Source organism: Polyodon spathula, chromosome 37, assembly GCF_017654505.1.
Source record: "Polyodon spathula isolate WHYD16114869_AA chromosome 37, ASM1765450v1, whole genome shotgun sequence".
NCBI lineage: Eukaryota > Metazoa > Chordata > Actinopteri > Acipenseriformes > Polyodontidae > Polyodon > Polyodon spathula.
In genome coordinates, this window is record NC_054570.1 from 1,872,140 (window position 1) to 1,893,434 (window position 21,295).

Genomic DNA, 21,295 nt, shown 5'->3' on the forward strand with positions numbered 1-21,295 from the left:
TTCTCATGCTGTCACTGTGCTTCAGTACACTTTGTTGGGCTGTCACTGTGGGAAACTTTCAGAATGATAGTAAAAAAGTCAAATCATAGAATGCATTGAAGTTAAGAAAAGCCAACTTTCTTGGGAGTTGTGCAAATTACAAAAAGAGAGATATTAACTTGAGAAAATCAAAATGACATCACACTCGTAGTAAAATTATTTGAGCAAATGTTTCGTCTGTATTCATCTGGACTTCCTTGATTGAGCTGAATAAATAGGATATTTGTATTTATTTTTTTTATAGCGAGAAAGTGAATTGTGAGCTGAATGAGAGTCAGTGCTGCACCATCCTCTGTGCATCTCTGCTTGCGCTGGTAAACCTGGCTCTGTGTGTGTGTGTGTGAGTGTGACCACACTAACCTCAGCCCCTTCTCTATCCCCCCCCCCCCCCCGCCACCGCCACCAGAGAAGGAGGAACGTACGAAAGCACTTGCATGGGGGGGGGGCTGATACTAGAGATGTACCCAGCTTTTAGTGTGCTTACATGTCGACTCTGTGTTACGGACGGCGAAAGGAACAGTGAGAGGACACAGAGAGAGTGCCTGCTTCCATTTTCACTCGAGGTCATCACCTGGTCTCCTTCTCCCATTTCTGTCTCTACCAGAGGATTTCGGTCTCTCAGTTACGTAACACTTCGTGAGCGCATTGTAAAGCACAGAGAGGTCTGGTAAAGCATAGGGAAGCATTGTAAAGCACAGAGAGGTCTGGTAAAGCATAGGGAAGCATTGTAAAGCACAGAGAGGTCTGGTAAAGCATAGGGAAGCATTGTAAAGCACAGAGAGGTCTGGTAAAGCATAGGGAAGCATTGTAAAGCACAGAGAGGTCTGGTAAAGCATAGGGAAGCATTGTAAAGCACAGAGAGGTCTGGTAAAGCACAGGGAAGCATTGTAAAGCACAGAGAGGTCTGGTAAAGCATAAGGAGGTCTGGTAAAGCTTATTAAAAAGCCATTGCAAACCAGGCAGGTGTAGCAGAGAGGCAAGCGGGGCTGAATCAGAAACACAGCCACTGCTGCAGCTCTGCAGAAAAACCACAGCAAGGGAGCGAGACACACTGAGAGAAACCAAAGCGAGAGAGCAAGATACACTGACAGAAACCACAACACTGCACTGTATCTGCAAGACAGGGAGCTGAGGGAGCAGCACTGACACACACACACACACACACACACACAACTGCACTGCACTGACACACTGACACACACACACACACACACGGCACAATAGCTGAGGGCGTTCTGTCACTCGACTCCCCAGCACTGACACACACACACACACACACACACACACTGCACATACTACTGCAAGACTCTGCAAGGCCTGACTGATAGACACAGCACTCACACACACACCACTGTGTGACTGTGTGTGTGGAGTGTGAGACGTGATTATGGGAGCGTTCTGAGACACACCACACCACACACACACACACTATGTGTGCACAGACAGGTGAGCGTGATATAGAAGTTCTGTCCCTGACTCCCTCGTCGTGACTGAGCACTGTGTGTGCAAGACGGAGCTATAGACGTTCTGTCCCTCGACTCCCTCGTCGTGACTGGGGAGTGAGTGGAGATCGCAGAGACAGGGAGCTGAAACACAGCTGCACTACACCCAACAGAGGGACCTACACTGAGACACACTGTGTGACACCACACACTGCGCCACCTACCCCCCCCCCCCCCCCCCCCCTTTTTGGACCCCAGGCCTCCAGAGGAACATGGAAAGTTGGTCTAGTGTATTAACATGAACTCGCTAGCGCCACCTAGCCCCCCAGACTGGAACCTAGGGCTCCAGAGGTGATGGCAACAGAGAGGAAGAAACAGAAGGATATAAATAGAGAGGAGGAGAGGGTTTCATAGCAACCGGTCACAGCCTCCTCTCATATCTAATAGGGACAGAGCCTCTGTGTGACAAGACATCTCCCTCTCTCTCTGACACTTGAGGGAAATGCTACACAGGGGACAGAAAACACGGAACAAACAGAACAGAACACGGAGTACGGAACACGGAACACGGAACACGAAGCACAAAACCGGAGCACAGAGCATACAAACAGAGCACAGAGCTAGAAAGCAGCACACAGGATAAAGAACACAATTCTGCTTGTTGTCTTCTGCTTTGGAAATGTTCTTAATTTTGACTGGCCCCTCCCTTCTTTTAAATCATTCTGTGGGGTTTTCACTGCAAATTCCAGCCCTGAGATACAGACACTAAACACAGGACAATATTCTACTTGTTGCATTCCAGCTGTGCAGTGTTGAGAGTGGAGTTCTCTTTCCTATAGACCTCTATACAGCTCTGCAGTGTTGAGAGTGGAGATCTCTTTCCTATGGACCTCTATACAGCTCTGCAGTGTTGAGAGTGGAGATCTCTTTCCTATAGACCTCTATATAGCTCAGAAATTGTGGTTGCAATGTTATTTCACGACAGTATAGTGATGTGCATTTACAATCTACAGTACCGCCTGTCAAACCACGTGAATCTGAGCTCAGGTCGCTGGAGTACTGTAATTTTTTTGTGTGCAGTTTAGCTCCGGCGTGGGAGGGCGAGAAGGAATTTATTACACACGCCTGTAACGCGGGCGATAACATACGAGTCAACGCTGACATCTAGTGGGCGACAAGCGGTACTGCAGACAGTCACACACCCGGCACTAAATGAATTGTTTGTGAAACTGGATCCCGGAGACCGGCTCTCCTGGTACCGGGGAAAAGGGCGTTCCTAATTTTCACCGTCACCAAAGAAAACTATGCATGCAACAATACTGGTGACGTACGGCGGTTCAGTTTTTATGCATCACTGTATAATAGACGTACCACATATATATTCTATGGGTAAATATCGGGACTTTCTTTCTTTCTTCGAGCTAAAGGAGCGAGAGTTTAAATTGGGTCTCATTGCTTCTCTTATACCTTCCCCCTTGTGGTAATAAAAATACGAAGTGGTGTTTCCGTGCCAGTCCACTAGAGGGCAGTGTTGCTCCGTAAAGCGTCCCGTGTTGAATTCCTACAGCGAGGAACGCACACAAGAGCCCTGGAAATATATGACTTTTAATAAACATTTGAAACTGTTTGCATCATTCTGAAGACAGGGTTTGGACTCCTCCGAGTTTCAGGCTTCTGAAGACAATCTGGCTTTATGAAAGCTTTTTAACTTCTGATATAGAAGAATGCTCCTGTATTTAAATGTTTGGGCAGATCATTTTCCTGATTCTTCACCATGCTAAACATATTGGGGTCATCCAGAAAGCTAAACGCGTTCAATGCAGAATCCAGTGCTGTGCTTGTAAAGGCATGTTAATAAACATGTTTACAGAGCATCGATCATGTAGACTCGGCTAGCCTAAGCATGTGCTGTGCATTATTCAATATATAGAAATACACTTTTTTTTTTTCCCAAACGTGAAGGTCTTGCGTTACATGAACGGATTCTATTGCTGATATCTGCGAATGCAGCTAAGCGCCTTCTCCTACTCTCGCAGAGTTTTCTATTCGTATTTCACTATACGACCATTTGAACTGAAAACACAGAATCAAACACATTAAAAAAAAAAAAAAAAAAAAACCCACGCCTCCCACACGATAACGTCACCGGAAACAAAAACAAACCGTTTTCCCGTCCCACGTTGATGACAGCCCCGGAGCGCCTCTTGTCTCCAGCGAGGACGCAGAAGGAGCTGGTTTTGCAGAAGAGAGATTTACAGCAACGAGATCCATCAAAACTAGAAAAAAAAAAAAAAAAAAGCGGATTGTATAGTAAGATCGAGGTTGCACAAGAGGTACGTGTCGGGAGAAGATTGATTTATCTGGGGTTTAAGTGTTCAATCAGTGCCCAGAAGTGTAGTCTTGCTGTTCAAAGTTAACATTAGCAGATGGGACAGAATTTCCCACAACTAGCAGGACATTATAGGTTATTTCCCCTCCCCTGTTAAATACCAAAAAAAACACACCAACACCAGTCTCACCCGAAATGAGTGTAGGAATCTATTTAGTAAGATAGGCTATGGAGTTCAATCGGAATTCGTGTTACATTAATTTAAAAACCGCTAACTTCCAGTGCTTGTGAAGTCTGTAACCCTAAACGGGATGTTATTTTTAACAAAATAGTCTGCTGGTTAGGATCGTTTACAGTTAAACCTGCACAGCTTTGTTAAGAGTATTGCTTTCGTGAATGAAGTGCCGCTCAGATCGGAGAATACGTTTCTTGCGCAGGTTTATTCATATTGTGAAGCAAAGAGAAGTTGTAGGCATTGTAGGACTGGTTAGAGTAATGCGTTAAGTTAAAGAGCTGCAGTCAGAATGGCTTCCACACGGGGCTCGGGTGATATTACTGTAAGGAGGAATCCCCTTGGTCACACGCTGTGTATATTTACGAAAAAATATATATATAAAAATTTGAATCTTTCAAGCATACAGCATGAGCTTTAAAAAGTCTCTACCTGCACTTCAGGTCAGATTTGTGGCTGTAAGAATTGCCGGTGAGGTCTTATTTTGTACGTGTTAAAAAGTGGTACACTTGCCCAGGAATGAGCAAATGATTATAGCTCAGAAAGCAAGTTAACTCCCAGCACAATTCAGCAGCTTTATGTGACTTCAACTGATGAGCAACAAATTGGGTTTTCTAAAATTGCAAACAAATACAGTGTTGCCCCAGCCCTGCATTGCAATAACACCCCAGCCCTGCTATTCAAGCATCGGTGTTTACTCTTGCAGACTACAGCGAAGATGGCGGTCAAGATAGGAGAGGACCGTTTGAAGGAGATGGAGGCTGAGATGGCTCTGTGAGTATTTCAGCTTTATTTATTGAGACCCACCTTTGTCAATACAACTGCAGTGAAACCTGCTCAGCGTCTCCCGCCACTTCTAATCAGGGTCTGCATATAATGGGAGAGTCGACGGGGACGAGCACCTGGGTAATATCGCTCCGGCTAAAGTAGCTCGCGTTGGATTTGCAACGCCACATAATCTCACATCGCAGGGGATGGGAACAAGACTCCCGTGGCATAGCTTGTTACCTATACACTGTGGCTAATCAAGCTGGTAGTTAAACCTGGACTGGGTGACACTGCTGTGCAATAGGAGTCTTATTTCCATCCTGGTTTTGGGAAAGCATAAGATTGGCAGGTTTGCATGTAAAAGCTGCTGAACAGTATTGAAGTGTGCCAGCAGTCTATATGTTTTACAGCTCTGTAGTGTTTTTCACTGTTATAATGTATTGCACAAGTGCAGTATAGCAGGGCAGCCGCATGCCCAGAATCTTCAGGGCTCGGACTCCAAACCTTCTGGAACCACGTGATTATGAAAAGATGAAAGTTATAGGCTTGGCTTAATATTTCTGTTTCACTTTGAATCTGGTAGGAGATTTCATTAGCTAAGAAGGGGGGTTCCAGCAGCAGCTGGGGCTGAGGTGAAAGCGTACCCCTCCCTCCTGAAAGTGTCAGCTAGACCAAATCCTTGGGCACGGTGTGTGTGTGTGCACAATGATTCTTCAGCCCTGCAGTGTAGTACAGCTGCAGCCAAAAGTTTTGCATTACCTAGAATTATAAGATGAGACAAAACTATATGAACTCAGTTTAGATATTTTATTTAGCATCCTGTAATCGAAGAAAAAAAAAACAAAACAATATTGATAAAATCTACCGGAAGCCAGAACAGTAGTACAGTAATATTTCGTGTTAGATTTCGACATGTCACAGTTTTTGTCTGTTGAGTATCTGGTAAAACTACAGAATGGGAAAACTTTAAAATATGTTGCACTTAATATTTAGCAGGTTTCACTTGACTTGACGAAGTAAAATGAAGTTAGTTCTGTAGGGTGATGCAAAACCTTTGGCCAGAGCTGTATGTGCGGGACATCCCTGATCCCAGAGCCTTACCCTGCAGCGCCTCTCTCTCCCTCCTAGGTTTGAGCAGGAGGTGCTGGGTGCGCCAGTCTCGGGGCCCTCAGTCACAGATGAGGTGGAGGTGGAGGTGGAGGCGGAGCCGGAGGCGGGGCCTGTAGCCGTCGCCATGCCAGCAGAACCCGTGATCCGGGCCATCATAGGAACCAACACCTACAGACAGGTGAGAGCGACACGCGCAGCCCTGCGCTGGGGTTTGCACCTGTGCACAGGTGCGTGGTGGAGTGAGGTAATACATTTTTGTTCAGTAATCCAGTTTTATTTTTTGTGTGTGTGTGTGATTGATTAATTCATTCATCAACCTCCAGTATTTCTTGTCTCTCTAATCCAGTGCATAAGACTTGAAAGCAATCCTAACTGAATCGGTCTCAGTGGTTGAGAGGGTCGGTCTCAGTGAAACAGGCTGTGGGAAAATCCTTCGCTTTTCAGAGTGCGCTACAAACTAGACTCTTAAACGCTCCCCAGTGGCTGGATGAAGGAACTCGTGCAGCCTATGAAAGAAAAAAACTAGAATAAGTGTGAAGGATGTGTATACCCTACCGGCAATATACTTTTATTTCTAGAAAGAAAATTATAATTAAAATCTGAAAACAGTTAGGAAAGTTAACGTGATATGGTTGTGCACACAGTGACTCGAGGAGAGATTTCTGTGTTTGTGGGAAGGTAGCAGAGTTGTTTATGAAGAGGCCTGCTGCGTCTGTGAAGCAGAGAGCTTTCCTGCGTGTTCTGACCCAGTATCCTCTCTCGCTCTCTCCCCTGCAGGTCCAGCAGAGCTTGGAAGCCAGAGCCACTGCCTTCGTTGTGCCGCCCCCCAGTGCTTTTGTAGGACCAGGTGGGTCGTCGTGATGCAGGGAGGAATACCCAGCTCCGACAGCAAAAAAACATTCCTAAACTCTTAATGTTTCCGTGATCCTAGGGGGGAACATTTTTTGTTTTTGATCGTTCAGATGTGTACAAAATACTTTTTTCTAAGAGTTCTGGATCTTGAGATAAACAAACAAACACTTAATTTAATTGACTTGGCTTTGCATGCTGCCTGGTACATTTTTGGTGACATTTTGTCTTGCCTGCGTTTTGGTTTTGTTTTTGAGCGCGGCCAAGACTTGGAAAAAAAAAAAAAAAAAATTGTAGTTCTTGCATTTCAAGAATGAATCTCCTCCAACCATGCATATCCATGGAGACTGGGGTGTAGCGGAGACGGCTGTGCAATTGCACAACTTTTAATTTTTTATAACTGTCTTGAGAATCGCTCATGTAATAAAACTTGGTACGGGCATTCCTCGTTCAAATGTCACTTGCTTATTAACACCTTTGTGACTCTACAGCAGCTGCAGTTGTTGATGATGCATAGCTCACCCCCCTAGTCTCTGGAAGTCGCTTTGGAGAACAGCGTCTGCTAAATGACTAATTAGTAATAATAATAATAATAATAATAATAATAATAATAATAGTAATAATAGCAGAGGGTTTTGTGGTGCAGTCAGCCCATCTTGTGTAAAGTGTTAAACCTGTTCTGTTCAGTGCTTGAACCCTGACTCTGTCCTTCTATCCCAGGAATTCCTCCCCCGCCTCCCTCTGTCATGAGACCAGCATTCGTACCACACATCCTCCAGAGACCAGGTACTGCTTCCTGTTCAGTTGTGTTCGTCTGTCAAGCTAAAAAGCTGTGCTTATGAAATCAGAGGACGTCTTTGTCAGTGTGTTGTATGTGTGTGAATACAGGGATGGAAATAAGACTCCTGTTGCACAGCAGTTTCATCCAGTTCAGGTTTTAAAAAGAGCCTGATTTAGTGCCAGTGTTTAGGTACCAAGCACAGCTGTCTTATTAAACTCTTAGTAAAACCAGGACTGGATCAAACTGCTGTGCAATGGGAGCCTTATTCCATCCCTGGTGAATATAGTTACACAAAGCTGTGGCCAAAAAGTTTTGCATTACCTAGAATTTTATGATTGGAGGGGAAAAAAATCCCCCCAAAAAACAACAACTATATTAACATAATTTAGATCGTTTTTATTATCTTCCGGAAGCTGTAATAGTACAGCAGCATTTAGATCGAAATGTGACATTTTTTCAGTTGGTCAGTTTTTTCGTTATGTATATGGAAAACTACAAAGCAGTGTGTAATTCAACATGTTAACGTTACATTATTCCAGCAGGTTTCATTCGACTTTATGAAGCAGAATGAGTTCATTCTCTAGGGTGATGATGGAAAACCTTTGGCCATAGCATGGATATCTATCTATCCTGTAGAAGTCTAATTTGATTAATAATAATTGCAATAATTACGATAATTGTAAGTAAAAACACATGTCAGATTATACCAGCGAGCGCCTGCAGGGATGAAGTTTCACGACATTCTCTGCAGCAGAGAGAAGCACAGCTGCAGGGAAACCAGCCTCCCGTGGATGGCGTGCTGCAGGTTATGAGACCCAGCTAGTAACGCTGCCCCCTCCCCCTCTCTCTGCAGGCGGGCACAGAATGCCCATGATGCGTGGCCCCCCTCCTCAGTCAATGGTGGCCCCCCCCATGCCCAGACCTCCTCCGCCTCCCCCCATGATGATGAGACCCCCCATGCCTGGACCGCCACAGCATCACATGGGACATATGGGGAACATGGGCACTATGGGACCAATGTTACCGGTAAGTACTTTGAACACTGCTGATCAGGGTTGGGGTCGATTCCTGTTCTTTTAATTCCCATCCCCCTTTAAAATCAATTCATCACTGATCAGAATTGCCATTAGCAGAGTGTTCTTGTTTTAAAATTAGATTCCCGCAGTGGCAGCAAAATGACTTGAATCCGAGTCACTGTTTTGTTTGTCGATTTTCTTTGATCGGCTTCAAAATGAAAGCCGTTGAACAATCGCGGCAATTGTTCCTTTGAAAGAATTCTGGGACTGATCCCTCCGAAACAGCAGAGCGATAATGCAGTCTGGGTAAACTGTGCTGGGGTATGCCAAATTATAACGAGGTTAACCCCCCAAAAAAAAGCCACCTGCCTGCTGATTAACGAGTCCCCTTCTCTCCCCAGGGGGGTGGTATGACGCACATGGTTCCTGTGCCCAGGCCGGTGATGCAGGCCCCTCCTAAGATGAGCCCCACTGTGATCCAGGCGGCCCCCACAGTCTACACCGCTGCGCCCGTCAGCAGGAAGCAGGAAGGCCGCAATGCAGCCCGCCAGGCCCGTGTGGTAAGAAGCCGTTCCCGGCGTCACTCTCTCTGCATGAACAGCCCGGCAGCACTGCCTCCCGTCACAGTGGGGGCGGTGTGGTTCATTCGGAATTCAGTGTGGTTGGAGTCGATGCAGAGTCGCTTCCAATAGGACCTTTTTTGTTTGACGTCTCACCCGAATGACGGAGCACAAGGAGGTTAAATGACTCTGGTTCTCAGGTCGCAGTACTGAGTCAGGGACACACACACACAGTCTCACCAAGAGTGGTTGGGTGTGTGTGTGTGTGTGTGTGGTTCTCAGTCCTGTGTGTGTGTGTGTGTGGTTCTCAGTCCTGTGTGTGTGTGTGTGTGGTTCTCAGTCCTGTGTGTGTGTGTGTGTGTGGTCCTGTGTGTGTGTGTGTGTGTGTTCTCAGTCCTGTGTGTGTGTGTGTGTGTGTGTGTGTGGTTCTCAGTCCTGTGTGTGTGTGTGGTTCTCAGTCATGTGTGTGTGTGTGTGTGTCTCAGTCCTGTGTGTGTGTGTGTGTGGTTCTCAGTCCTGTGTGTGTGTGTGTGTGTGGTTCTCAGTCCTGTGTGTGTGTGTGTGGTTCTCAGTCCTTGTGTTCACAAGTGTGTGTGTGTGTGGTTACCACACAGGACAGTGTGTGTGTGTGGTGGTTCTCAGTCCTGTGTGTGGACAACACACACACACACCAAGAGTGTGGGACACACACACACACACCAAGGTTCAGGTCAGGTGTGTGAGCAGTGTGTGGTTCAAGTCAGTCAGGACACCACACACCACACCAAGAGTCAGGACACACACACACCACACAACACACAGAGTCAGAGGCTCAGTCCTGTGTGTGTGTGTGTGTGTGTGGTCAGTCCTGTGTGTGTGTGTGTGTGTGTGTTCTCAGTCCTGTGTGTGTGTGTGTGTGTTCTCTCAGTCCTGTGTGTGTGTGTGTGTGTTCTCAGTCCTGTGTGTGTGTGTGTGTGTGTGTGTGTGTGTCCTGTGTGTGTGTGTGTGTGTGTGGTTCTCAGTCCTGTGTGTGTGTGTGTGTGTGTGTGTGTTCTCAGTCCTGTGTGTGTGTGTGTGTGGTGGTTCTCAGTCCTGTGTGTGTGTGTGTGTGTGTGGTGTCCTGTGTGTGGTGTGTGTGTGGTTCTGTGTCCTGTGTGTCTCAGTCCTGTGTGTGTGTGTGTGGGTTCTCAGTCCTGTGTGTGTGTGTGTGTTCTCAGTCCTGTGTGTGTGTGTGTGTGTGGTTCTCAGTCCTGTGTGTGTGTGTGTGTGTGTTCTGTGTCCTGTGTGTGTGTGTGTGTTTCTCAGTCCTGTGTGTGTGTGTGTGTGTGTGTGGTTCTCAGTCCTGTGTGTGTGTGTGTGTGTGGTTCTCAGTCCTGTGTGTGTGTGTGTGTGTGTGTGTCTCAGTCCTGTGTGTGTGTGTGTGTGTGTGTCAGTCTGTCAGGTGTGTCACAGTCCACACACCAAGAGTGGGACACACACACACACACACCAAGAGTGGGACACAGGTGGGTCACTGTGTGAGTGGTGTGTGTTCTCAGTCCTGTGTGTGTGTGTGTGTGGTTCTCAGTCCTGTGTGTGTGTGTGTGTGGTTCTCAGTCCTGTGTGTGTGTGTGTGTGTGTGTGGTTCTCAGTCCTGTGTGTGTGTGTGTGTGTGTGTGTGGTTCTCAGTCTCATTCCTGTGTGTGTGTGTGTGTGTGTGTTCTCAGTTCTGTGTGTGTGTGTGTGTGTGGTTCTCAGTCCTGTGTGTGTGTGTGTGTGTGTGGTTCTCAGTCCTGTGTGTGTGTGTGTGTGGTTCTCAGTCCTGTGTGTGTGTGTGTGGGTTCTCAGTCCTGTGTGTGTGTGTGTGTGTGGTTCTCAGTCCTGTGTGTGTGTGTGTGTGTCTCAGTCCTGTGTGTGTGTGTGTGTGTGTGTTCTCAGTCCTGTGTGTGTGTGTGTGTGTGTGGTTCTCAGTCCTGTGTGTGTGTGTGTGTGTGTGGTCTCAGTCCTGTGTGTGTGTGTGAGTGGGTTCTCTGTGTGTGTGTGTGTGTGTGTGTGGTTCTCAGTCCTGTGTGTGTGTGTGTGTGTGGTTCTCAGTCCTGTGTGTGTGTGTGTGGGGTTCTCAGTCCTGTGTGTGTGTGTGTGGTTCTGCAGGAGGAGCTGTTGGCGTCGGTGGCGCAGCAGCAGGCAGCGTTGGCGGCAGCAGCGGTGCTGATGGAAGAGAAGGAGGCCTCCGCTGCGCTGGACGAGTCGGTGATCGGACCCAGCATGCCTGAGCAGGAGCCTGTGCACGCTGAGGTAGGGAGGGGAGGGGAGAGGGGAAGAGCAGAGAGAGATTCCAGGTGCATAGCAGTTTCACCCATTCCAGATTTTACTACCAGCTTAATTAGCCCCAGTGTCTAGGTAACATGCTCAGGTGTGTCTTGTTAAACTCGCAGTGAAACCAGGACTGGATCAAACTGCTATGCAGTGGGAGACTTATTTCCATATATAATATTTATAGATATAGATATATAGGTAATTTTATTTTATTATTATAATATAGGATACGTGGGTGTGTGTGTCAGTAATTCTACTTCTCTTTTACTCACCATTCGTCCAATTGGGATTGCACCTGGTACTGGCATTCCTCGGCACATGTTCTGAATTGTCTCGATTCACCCCCCCAGGCACTAGAGGGCAGCAGTGCGGAGGACAGGAAGAAGAACAAGCAGGAGAAGGTGAAGCGCTGCATTCGCACTGCGGCCGGGACGTCCTGGGAGGACCAGAGTCTCCTGGAGTGGGACACGGGTGAGACATTGCGAAGCCAGCACACCTGGGCGCAATTACAATTACAATTGCACACTACAATTACAGCAGCATTGCGTGCGTGCCTAACCTCCTTCCTCTCTCCCTCCCTCCCTCTCTCTCTCTCTCTCTCTCTCTCTCTCTCTCTCTCAGATGATTTCCGGATCTTCTGCGGTGACCTGGGTAACGAGGTGAACGATGACATCCTGACCCGGGCGTTCGGACGCTACCCCTCCTTCCTCAAAGCCAAGGTGGTTCGGGACAAGCGCACAGGCAAGACCAAGGGCTACGGCTTTGTGAGCTTCAAGGACCCCAACGACTACGTGCGTGCCATGCGGGAGATGAACGGTGAGCGGAGCGGAGCCAGCCACGAGTTCAGCAAACAGTCCTGCTGCGATTTGTGATTGAGCCCAGGTCTGACTGCATCTCTCTCTCTCTCTCTCTCTCTCTCTCTCTCTCTCTCAGGTAAATACGTGGGCAGTCGCCCCATCAAACTGAGAAAGAGCATGTGGAAGGACCGGAACATCGAGGTCGTGCGGAAGAAACAGAAAGATAAGAAGAAGCTGGGACTGAGATAAGGGAGGGAGGGTCTGTGTGTTGGGAGGGGGAGTCCACTGTCACTTACTTAGAGAGGTGAAATCTGCAAAGGGGGTAGATTTAAGGGGAAAAAAAAAAAAGTTAACAATATGACTCCAAACAACATAGACAGTCATTCTAATTACTTATGAAGCGACTTGTTGCTGAGAAAGTGTTACAAGAAAAATCTCCCTGTTCTGACCGGGTTTTCTCAGACCGGTTACCTATTGATTGTATTGACAGGTTATTTGTTTTCTCCCAAGTCGCCACTAGATGGCAGTAAAGCCCAAGCTGTTTGTTTTTAGTATTCACAGTTATCTGTGACATCGCAAATAACTTTAAACCATTTATTATTTTTTTCAATTGGTTTTCTACCAGACTATAATAAAACTTGATTAGCTTTACAGTTGTTCTCTGTGTGGTGAAGTATGTCTCTAATTCTCTATTTCTTTTTTGTAATAAAAACACAATTTAAAAAGAATGAGTTTTGGTCATGTCTACCTGCAACGCTTTCAGATTGGCAGATCCTTCAACATACAGGGCTATGTGCATGCAATGCAACCTTTGCATAATTTAGCAAACAAAATAAAAAAATAAATTAATAGTTCCTTTTCAGTCTCTGTAAATTATGTATTGGTCTCATGCCAGCTCCAGGGACTTGAAGTATTGCAGTGATCAGTCACCACGAATAGCTAGGCCGGTTTATTTGCTAAGAAATGATGCATGTAGTTAAGAAACAAAATGACACTCTCTTGAGAGAAACGTTAGAGTGAAATTTAAAGAGCCAGGGTCCCGTCTATGTGAGCCCGAGCAATAGCTGTCTTTCTGTGCTGGATTATTTTATAACTTTTGCACCTGCTTTCTGGGTACCTTCCTGTCGACTTCACTCCGAGGATCAATCCTGTGACCTACAGTACAGGAAGTGAGGTCATTTGGGTACCAGAATGCAGCAGTTTTTTAGTTATTATTTTTATTTAAATTATGTATTAGGACACTGCTCTTCATTTCTAGTTGCCTGTATTAGACATTATTATTATTATTATTATTATTATTATTAATTTAGCAGATGCTTTTATCCAAAGTGACTTATAGAGACTATGGGGTCTAATATGCATCATCATCATCAGCTGGTGCAGAGTCACTTCCAATAGGACCTCGGTTTTACCACCTAGAGCACAGCCCTGTATTGCCAGCAAGGAAACTTGATCCAAAGTAGCAGAGCACTAGATGGCGCTGGCGCTTACTGTATGGTACAGATGCTTTGTCTGATCTAGCCTGTGTTACATATATCTATTGCAGGAAACTGGTAGAGCAGCTCCTGAACGTGGGTGAAGGCAACTCAGTACAAACTTATTAAAATTAATAAATAAATACACACACACACACACACACAGAGATTGAGTAACTGCAAAAGGAACCATTCCTAATGACTGCAAAAAAAGCTTCAAAAATAAATAAATAAACCGAAATAGGAAGCTACTTGCCTCTTAACGAAGCGCTGGAAAGTAATTACCAGCGTTTTGCATCGCTTGTGTCTGACCCTGCGGCTACACAACAGGCACACCTCCGTTCCACAAGACCGGTTCTTCTGACAGGAGATCAAGGGCAGCCGGTAAACACACCCCGGGGTAACAGTGTGTCTTTACACGCTTCTTAATGCAGACACGCTGCGAGTAAGGGCAGGAGACAGCTGAACAATGCTAACAACACTTAGAAATATATATTCCTATATATATATGGTGTTTTAAACATTTTCCTCTCGGTGTTTAGAGTTTGAATATAACTAAAGGAATGTATGTTATTGTTCTGTAGAAAACTAAAAAAATAACTATATGCTAAAATATGAACACTATGACGTTTTGTGACCACGGATCCAATCTATGGATCCGACCACGAATAAACCAGTTAAAAACAATCAAACGGAGACTTAGGACTACAGACGGAGGGCGCTAGTCATCTAAAAAGATAGAGGGAAGGCGCCCAGTTTAGACTAAACTGAAGAATTAAAACGAGCGAGTTCATTACTGGCGCCCAGGTGTAATTGCATGCCTCCCAGCCTAGGGGGCAGCAGCGGCGGGAGCGGGGCGCCGCGGCGCGGTGCATTGTGGACGCGGGGAGTCCACGTGTGTGTGTGTGTGTGCAGATGGGAGCGCAGCGGCTCACACTGAGAGCGGACAGCGAGCTGCAAGCAAAGCATCCACACCTCGCAGGGACTAACAAACCATCCGCGACATGAGGCCAGGTAAACACAACCATTGAAAATACACAATCGACACGGAGTACGGGAAAGGGATCTGCAGCGCGCAACACTCATCATTGCGCTGTTAATTACGTTTATATCTTAAGATCAGTGTGAAGGGAGAGGGGTGAGTTTCGACCGTAGTGCTTATAACGCGGCGCAGGTAAAGCCTTAGGCCCGCTTTGTAAATAAAGCAATCGATAATAGTAATAGTGTAAGCCGTGGCTGCTGCATCAATAAAAGTCGTGTTTAGTAATCAATACTAACTGTTTACACCGAGTTACTAACATTGAGACCTCGGCAGTGTTGCGAGTTTAAACGGTGCACAGCGTAATCTTATTTAATCTGATACGCGATTATGATTTTTTTTTTTTTGCAGGAGTGTTTTTATTCTGGTGAAAACCGATAAGTTTGCGACACCATAACTGCGCCGTTTATTTCCCTAAGCGTAGCCATGAGGCCACCAAAACGACACGAGGAAGCGTTGCCGGAAACAGATTGAAACAAACGCGCTTGGAGTTATATGTACGATATATCGCCGATATTGTTAATAAATCTACTTCTGTTGCCCGGATGTGTAGTTGTTTAATTCGAGTACCCGTAACGAACATTGCTTGTTCAAAGGCCCGTGTGTTGACAAATAAACAGAACCGTGTATCCCAGCCCAGAGCCTGCTGTTGAATTCTGCAGCCCACGTGTGGAAGTTTGTTGAAATAAACGTGGTCGGATCACGGGTGTTTCGCGTTTAGAGCTACGTGTGCTTGCTAAGCTCCCAGACTATGTATACAAACAAGACACGTGGGTTAGATATGTTGAAAGGCGGCCATTGTAATGTTTAGTTATACAGTATGACGGTCTGAAATAGGTAGGCATTTACAATACCGTGGAGCATCAAACGCAATTCTCATCAAAAAAGGGAGGGGGTATTTAGATGTAAACAGGGTTTGGAAAACAGTTTTTAAATTCTAGTCCCACTGTAGAGACCCCCTCTAGACTTCTCTGCAGGGTAGCAGCATTTCCATAATCTTCAGGGCACAGACCCCAAACTTTCTGGAACCAGATCATTCTGCGTTGTGTAATTAACAGAAGTTACAGGCTAGGCTTCGTATTTCTGTAGCGCTTGCAATCTGGTAAGATATTCTATTCGCTGTGCAAAAAAAAAAAAAAAAAAACTATAAGAGGTTTTCCGAAAGCAGCTGATGCTGTCGGAAAATTACAGCTGGGAGAAAATCTTCAGGTCCCGACCCAATCCTTGGGTGCGCACTGTGTGTGTGCGCGGAGTGATTCTGCCCGTGTTGAACTCTCACTGATTTCTTGTCCAGGATTCAGCCCTCGAGGAGGAGGATTTGGGAACAGAGGCCGCGGTGGGTTCGGAGACCGGGGCGGCCGCGGAGGATTCGGAGACCGAGGGGGCCGCGGAGGATTCGGAGACCGGGGGGGCCGCGGCCGAGGAGGATTTCGGGGAGGCAGCAGAGGTACGTTAGAATATGTGTATATATATATTTTTTATAAACTCATCAGGGATAGAAATGAGTCCCGTTGCATAGCAGTTTGATCAGTTCCTGGCTTCCACTATATCTGTATACTGGAGCTAATCAAGCTGGTAGTAAAACCTGGATTGGGTGACACTGCCGTGCAATAGGAGTCTCGATTCTACTCCGGCAATGCATTTGAGGCCGTCTGCAATGCAGCACTGTGTCTGTCTGCTAACTCCTGCCCCTGGTGCGTCTTTCTCCCCAGGCGGGTTCAGGTCCCCGGGAGGTGAAGGAGGATTTCGGGGGGGTCGCGGGACGCCCCGTGGAGGAAGAGGGGGTCGAGGGGGCTTCAGAGGAGGAAAGAGGGTCACGGTGGAGCCCCACAGACACGAAGGTAAACCATTTTTTTTTACAGCGGGTGTAAAGGGGTACAGATTCACTGAGCCGGGGCTTGCATTGCAAACCTCTGATCTTGCCTGTTAAACCCGACTGGCCCCCCAGGTTTGATCGGAGCCCCTTCTTTTGTGTTAAATGTTGTTCGCTGGTGTTTGGCAGGAGTCTTCATCTGCCGTGGGAAGGAAGATGCTTTGGTCACTAAGAACATGGTGGTGGGGGACTCTGTGTACGGAGAGAAGAGGATCAACGTGGAGGTGAGCTGGGCAGAGCCTGGGGGAGACGCGGCTAGCTTCTGCACCGGCGTAGCATTGAGTTCAGTCGTGCACTCCTTCGTTTTAAAGACTTTTTTTAATATAGTTTTAGCCTTTTTTTAAAGCCTAACCTGCAAACAATTGTTTTATGTAATTGCATGTTTTTGCAATTGTCATTAATTTTGTTTAGATGTTTTATTATTATTGATATTAATTGTTACTTTTGTCATTGACACTTCTTGATATTGCATAGTGCTTTCCAGTGTATTTCCTTGAACCTGCATGTAAAGCGCGCTGAGAAGCCGAGGTGCGAGAGATGCTCTGTAATCACAATGTGTTGAAATTGCAGGAAGGAGAGACGAAGATTGAGTACAGAGCGTGGAACCCGTTCCGTTCTAAACTGGCGGCCGCGATCCTGGGAGGAGTGGATCAGATTCACATCAAACCCGGGGCTCGGGTCATGTACCTCGGAGCCGCCTCGGGAACCACGGTGTCGCACGTCTCGGACATCGTAGGACCGGTGAGCGCCGTTTGCTGGGTTTAAAACTCTTTCAGCTGGGGGGTGGGGGGTGGGCTTTCTGGTCCCAGTGGTTAGGGAAAGGGGCTTGTTACCAGGAGGTTCAAATCCCAGTTCAGCCACTGACTCGCTGTGTGTGACCCTGAGCAAATCACTGTGTGAGAAATAAAACAAAGAAGGTCCTATTGGAAGTGACTCTGCAGCAGCAGTTGTTGATGATGCATAGTTCACCCCCTAGTCTCTAATTAGCTTTGGATAAGTGTCTGTTAAATGATTAACTATACTTATTTTAAAGTAAATACTTTTTTTACCCTTCAGTTTTAGATGCCCAGCTCTTTAGAAGGCAAGTTTCTGGGATGTGTTAATGGACAGGAAATATATTCTTAGTATTCTGCATGCAAGAACAATTTACCCTTGAGAGGAGGCTGTCTGGCCAATGCGACGACCGTCCAGTTCAGAGTAGCCTGGTAAAACTAGAGAGTTAAAGGCGCCCAGTGATTCAGCATCATAACCCGTTCCATGCCCTCCGCACTCTGCATGATGTAGTGTCGTCTTCACTGTTTCATTTGCAGTTGTGTCTTCTGGTCATGGTTTCTGTGAAGTTTAACACCATGCAGGAAGGCTAGAATATACAGTATGAAAATAGTTGCATGTGAACTTTAGGGGAACAGTCAGAATTTATTTATTTTTGGTGCTGCTGTAAGTTTGCGTTCCAATAGGCACACGTGGTTTGTTGCCAGCTGTGTGTGACGGGTGCTCTCTTCTCTGATAGGAGGGGCTGGTGTACGCAGTGGAGTTCTCTCACAGGTCTGGCAGAGACCTCCTCAACGTGGCCAAGAAGAGAACCAACATCATCCCCATCATTGAAGATGCCCGACACCCACACAAGTACAGGATGCTCGTGGGTAAGAGACTGAGAGTGGAGTGGAGTGGAGTGGAGAGGAGTTCACACTCGCAGACTGGAGGTTCCAGGAGAAGAGGGTTGGGTTTGGGTTTGGAGGAGGGGGGTTAATCGATTCCAAAACCTGTTTAATCGAAAGTGCAATTGGCAGTGTTCTTGTTTTTAAAACAAGCTTCTGACAGTAGCAACAAATTACTTCAGTCGAAGTCACTGTTCCTTTTATTTGGCAATTTTTCAATTGTTCAGCTGCTTTCAATTGAAGCCAATCGCAGCACTTGCCTCATGTCTCTTCAAATTCTCCAGTTTGTTTTGTCATTTTAAATGTATCGTTGTGATTGTGTTATGCATCATACAAGCAGCCCCCTCATTTCGCATTGTGCCACGATGCTGGGTCAGTGATGCTGTTGTTTCTGTCCTCTCCCCAGGCATGGTGGATGTGATCTTCGCGGACGTTGCTCAGCCTGACCAGACCAGGATCGTCGCCCTCAATGCGCACAACTTCCTGAAGAACGGAGGCCACTTTGTCATCTCCATTAAGGTACCGTGAGCTGCTGCAGTGCTGGTTACAGCAGCAGATTAAAAATATGATTTGGGTAAATTTAATCCCCCCCTCCACCACAGCAGTTTAGTTTAGGAATAAAAATATTATAAAATTCAAAATATTTTGGGTTTCTGTGCAGTGATATGATACCTAGGGCTGTAACGCTACATGCATCACAATACAGATAGCTAACCCTGTTCTAAATAGTTTCATTAAACGTCCAGCCAAACTCGGAAGTAGTTTTGTAGTATAGTTGGCTGTTAAACCTGGAGTAGCACACAACCCTGCAGGACCAGGGATTGTGCAGCAAAACTGCTTGCATGACGATTTAGTCAGTGTATTGAATTGAGGACCCCATCTCCTGACACGGCTTTGTCGTGCCCCCCCCCCCTCTCCAGGCGAACTGTATCGACTCGACTGCAGCCCCGGAAGCAGTGTTTGCGGCTGAGGTGAAGAAGATGACTCAGGAGAATATGAAGCCCCAGGAGCAGCTCACGCTGGAGCCCTACGAGAGGGACCACGCTGTGGTCGTGGGAGTCTACAGGTAGGCAGGCAGGCAGGGGCACCTCTGCTTTCATTTCACCATCTGCGGCTTCTCGTTTAACCGTTGAGCACAGACAGAGCAAGAAATCCACCCTGAAGTTTAAATTGTGCCTGTGGCTTAGTTGACACATTTTTGTTTTGTTTTTTAGGCCACCACCCAAGCAGAAGAAATGAATCTCCTGGGGGGGGAATGTTTTGAACTTTAAACTTTACTCTGGCACTGCCATCGCTCCCCTGGCGCGGAGAGCATGAGGATGGAGGGGCAGCTTCACCTGACCCATTTGAAAACTCGGACGTGCCAAAAAAGGACCGTTTTCAGGGCTAGCGGTGTCTTCCCTGATTTTTCTATTTTCTTTTTCTCTTCACTTGTATAAAACAAACATTTACGACTGCTGATATTTTTAGCTTTAATAAAGAAAGCCGCTAAATAGTAAACTGTTATGGAAATGTTCTGTTAGTTTTAGATTTATTTTTCATTTAAGTGATTTTAATATTGGTTTAGTTTTTTTTCATGCTTTGCCTTCCAGGGCCTGAATTCAATCAAAATTTATGGCGGGCGCCATAATGTTGATTTAACCCAGGCCCATGTGTCTGCTTTTGCCAAGACTTTATTCCTCAGTTTAGTACTGATTAATTACCAGTTTATTTAGTTAGACTACTCTTAAGGAAGCTGGCAAGCTGAATGACTGGAGTGAGGAAAGAATTTGGATTTTGTGATGCATTCATGTCCTGATCATTTATATGCTGTATTGTTGGATTTTTGTTTTGGCTTATTTTTTATTCAAATATCTAAACTGAGTAATTTGTGATTTGTATTTCTGTCTGCATGAGGAAAATGACATTGATTCACTAGTGCCAGGATAAATATTGGAATATTCACACAAACATGGTTTGAAATGGGGTTACCATATGACTCAATTTTCTTTGGGTCAGTTCAGTGCAGTTCTATGTCGATTTTTGTGTGGGTTTTTGGAATGAGTCATAGGTGCGTGTGTCTAGTCATTTTAGAAATATTAAAGTGAAATTCAGTGACAAACATTTTAAAGTCTCGTGTTTCAGTCTGTCTTTGGCTGATTCATATAGTTTAAGTATTTGGTCGTTTTGAAGTTAGTTTCTAAATGTAGCACCGAGTGTTCAATACTGCTAAATATAGAAGTACTACAATGACAAATGTTTCTGACTTTTTTTCAAGTTGGAAGAAGGGTTCCAGTTGAAACGTCTATCATTTGAATGCAAGTGTTTCTTAGTATTTCTAAACAGATAAAATCCTATTTACTCTGATTGAAATCCTCTGTGGAAATTAGTCTGGAATGGTGTAGTTCGCTTCCATACAAATAACATATTTGCAATGCACCTGTACCAGTCAGTGTACAGTATAATGCGTGGAAGAGGAACCCAGCACGGTGTTTTTATTGATAAAAGTACAAACTACAGCAGAAGGCAGTAAATAATAAAATTAAAAAATAGACTTGTGGTTTTTTCTTTGGTATTTAATTCCTAGAGACCAGAATATTGAAATCTGTGCCGCACAGTTTTACAGACGGCACCTCTTATCCAGTTGGTAGTGGGGAAGGTTAATGCATTCTTCAGCTCATCTTGGGGTTGCAATGAAACTTGCTTGGGACGTTCTTTATTAAAAGTTAGAGAACTTGAAATGCAAATGCTTAGTTCTTTTTTTCAATATGTAGCAGATATCTTAAAATCAGAGCGGACAATTAAAAAAATAAAACAAAACGTTAAACAGCAATGGACTGTGTTAATGAATGTAAAGCTGGATCCAAACGCGGTGTGGATGTAAGTTAGTTTATCTGTAATCTTCTTAATGTACAGCTTAATAAATACGCATTCCTCGTTTAAATAATAATAATAAAGAGCCGAGCCGGCGCTATAACTTCCCTGCGCCATTTTAGAAAGTAAACGCGCCTCAGCTGCGCACTCTAAACCCGGGCTAAAGTGTCAATAAAAATATATATATATGTCTTTGACGA

General features: G+C 45.7%; 2 protein-coding genes across 2 annotated transcripts; both read left to right on the forward strand.

Moving 5' to 3' along the window:
- The first annotated feature begins 3,104 nt into the window (after positions 1-3,104).
- LOC121304223 (RNA-binding protein 42-like) lies at positions 3,105-12,912 on the forward strand. Its single transcript, XM_041235231.1, has 11 exons — positions 3,105-3,814; positions 4,749-4,816; positions 5,939-6,098; positions 6,698-6,767; positions 7,490-7,555; positions 8,404-8,576; positions 8,968-9,126; positions 11,236-11,379; positions 11,751-11,871; positions 12,022-12,216; positions 12,334-12,912. The coding sequence occupies exons 1-11, from the start codon at positions 3,665-3,667 to the stop codon at positions 12,444-12,446; spliced, it is 1,419 nt and encodes a 472-aa protein (XP_041091165.1). The 5' UTR covers positions 3,105-3,664; the 3' UTR covers positions 12,447-12,912.
- A 1,665-nt stretch (positions 12,913-14,577) lies between these two features.
- On the forward strand, positions 14,578-19,498 carry LOC121304243 (rRNA 2'-O-methyltransferase fibrillarin-like). Its single transcript, XM_041235267.1, has 9 exons — positions 14,578-14,686; positions 16,006-16,158; positions 16,424-16,552; positions 16,714-16,808; positions 17,155-17,325; positions 18,095-18,227; positions 18,649-18,761; positions 19,163-19,308; positions 19,457-19,498. Exons 1-9 carry the CDS (start codon positions 14,677-14,679, stop codon positions 19,479-19,481), a joined length of 975 nt encoding a protein of 324 aa, XP_041091201.1. The 5' UTR covers positions 14,578-14,676; the 3' UTR covers positions 19,482-19,498.
- The last annotated feature ends 1,797 nt before the right edge of the window (positions 19,499-21,295 follow it).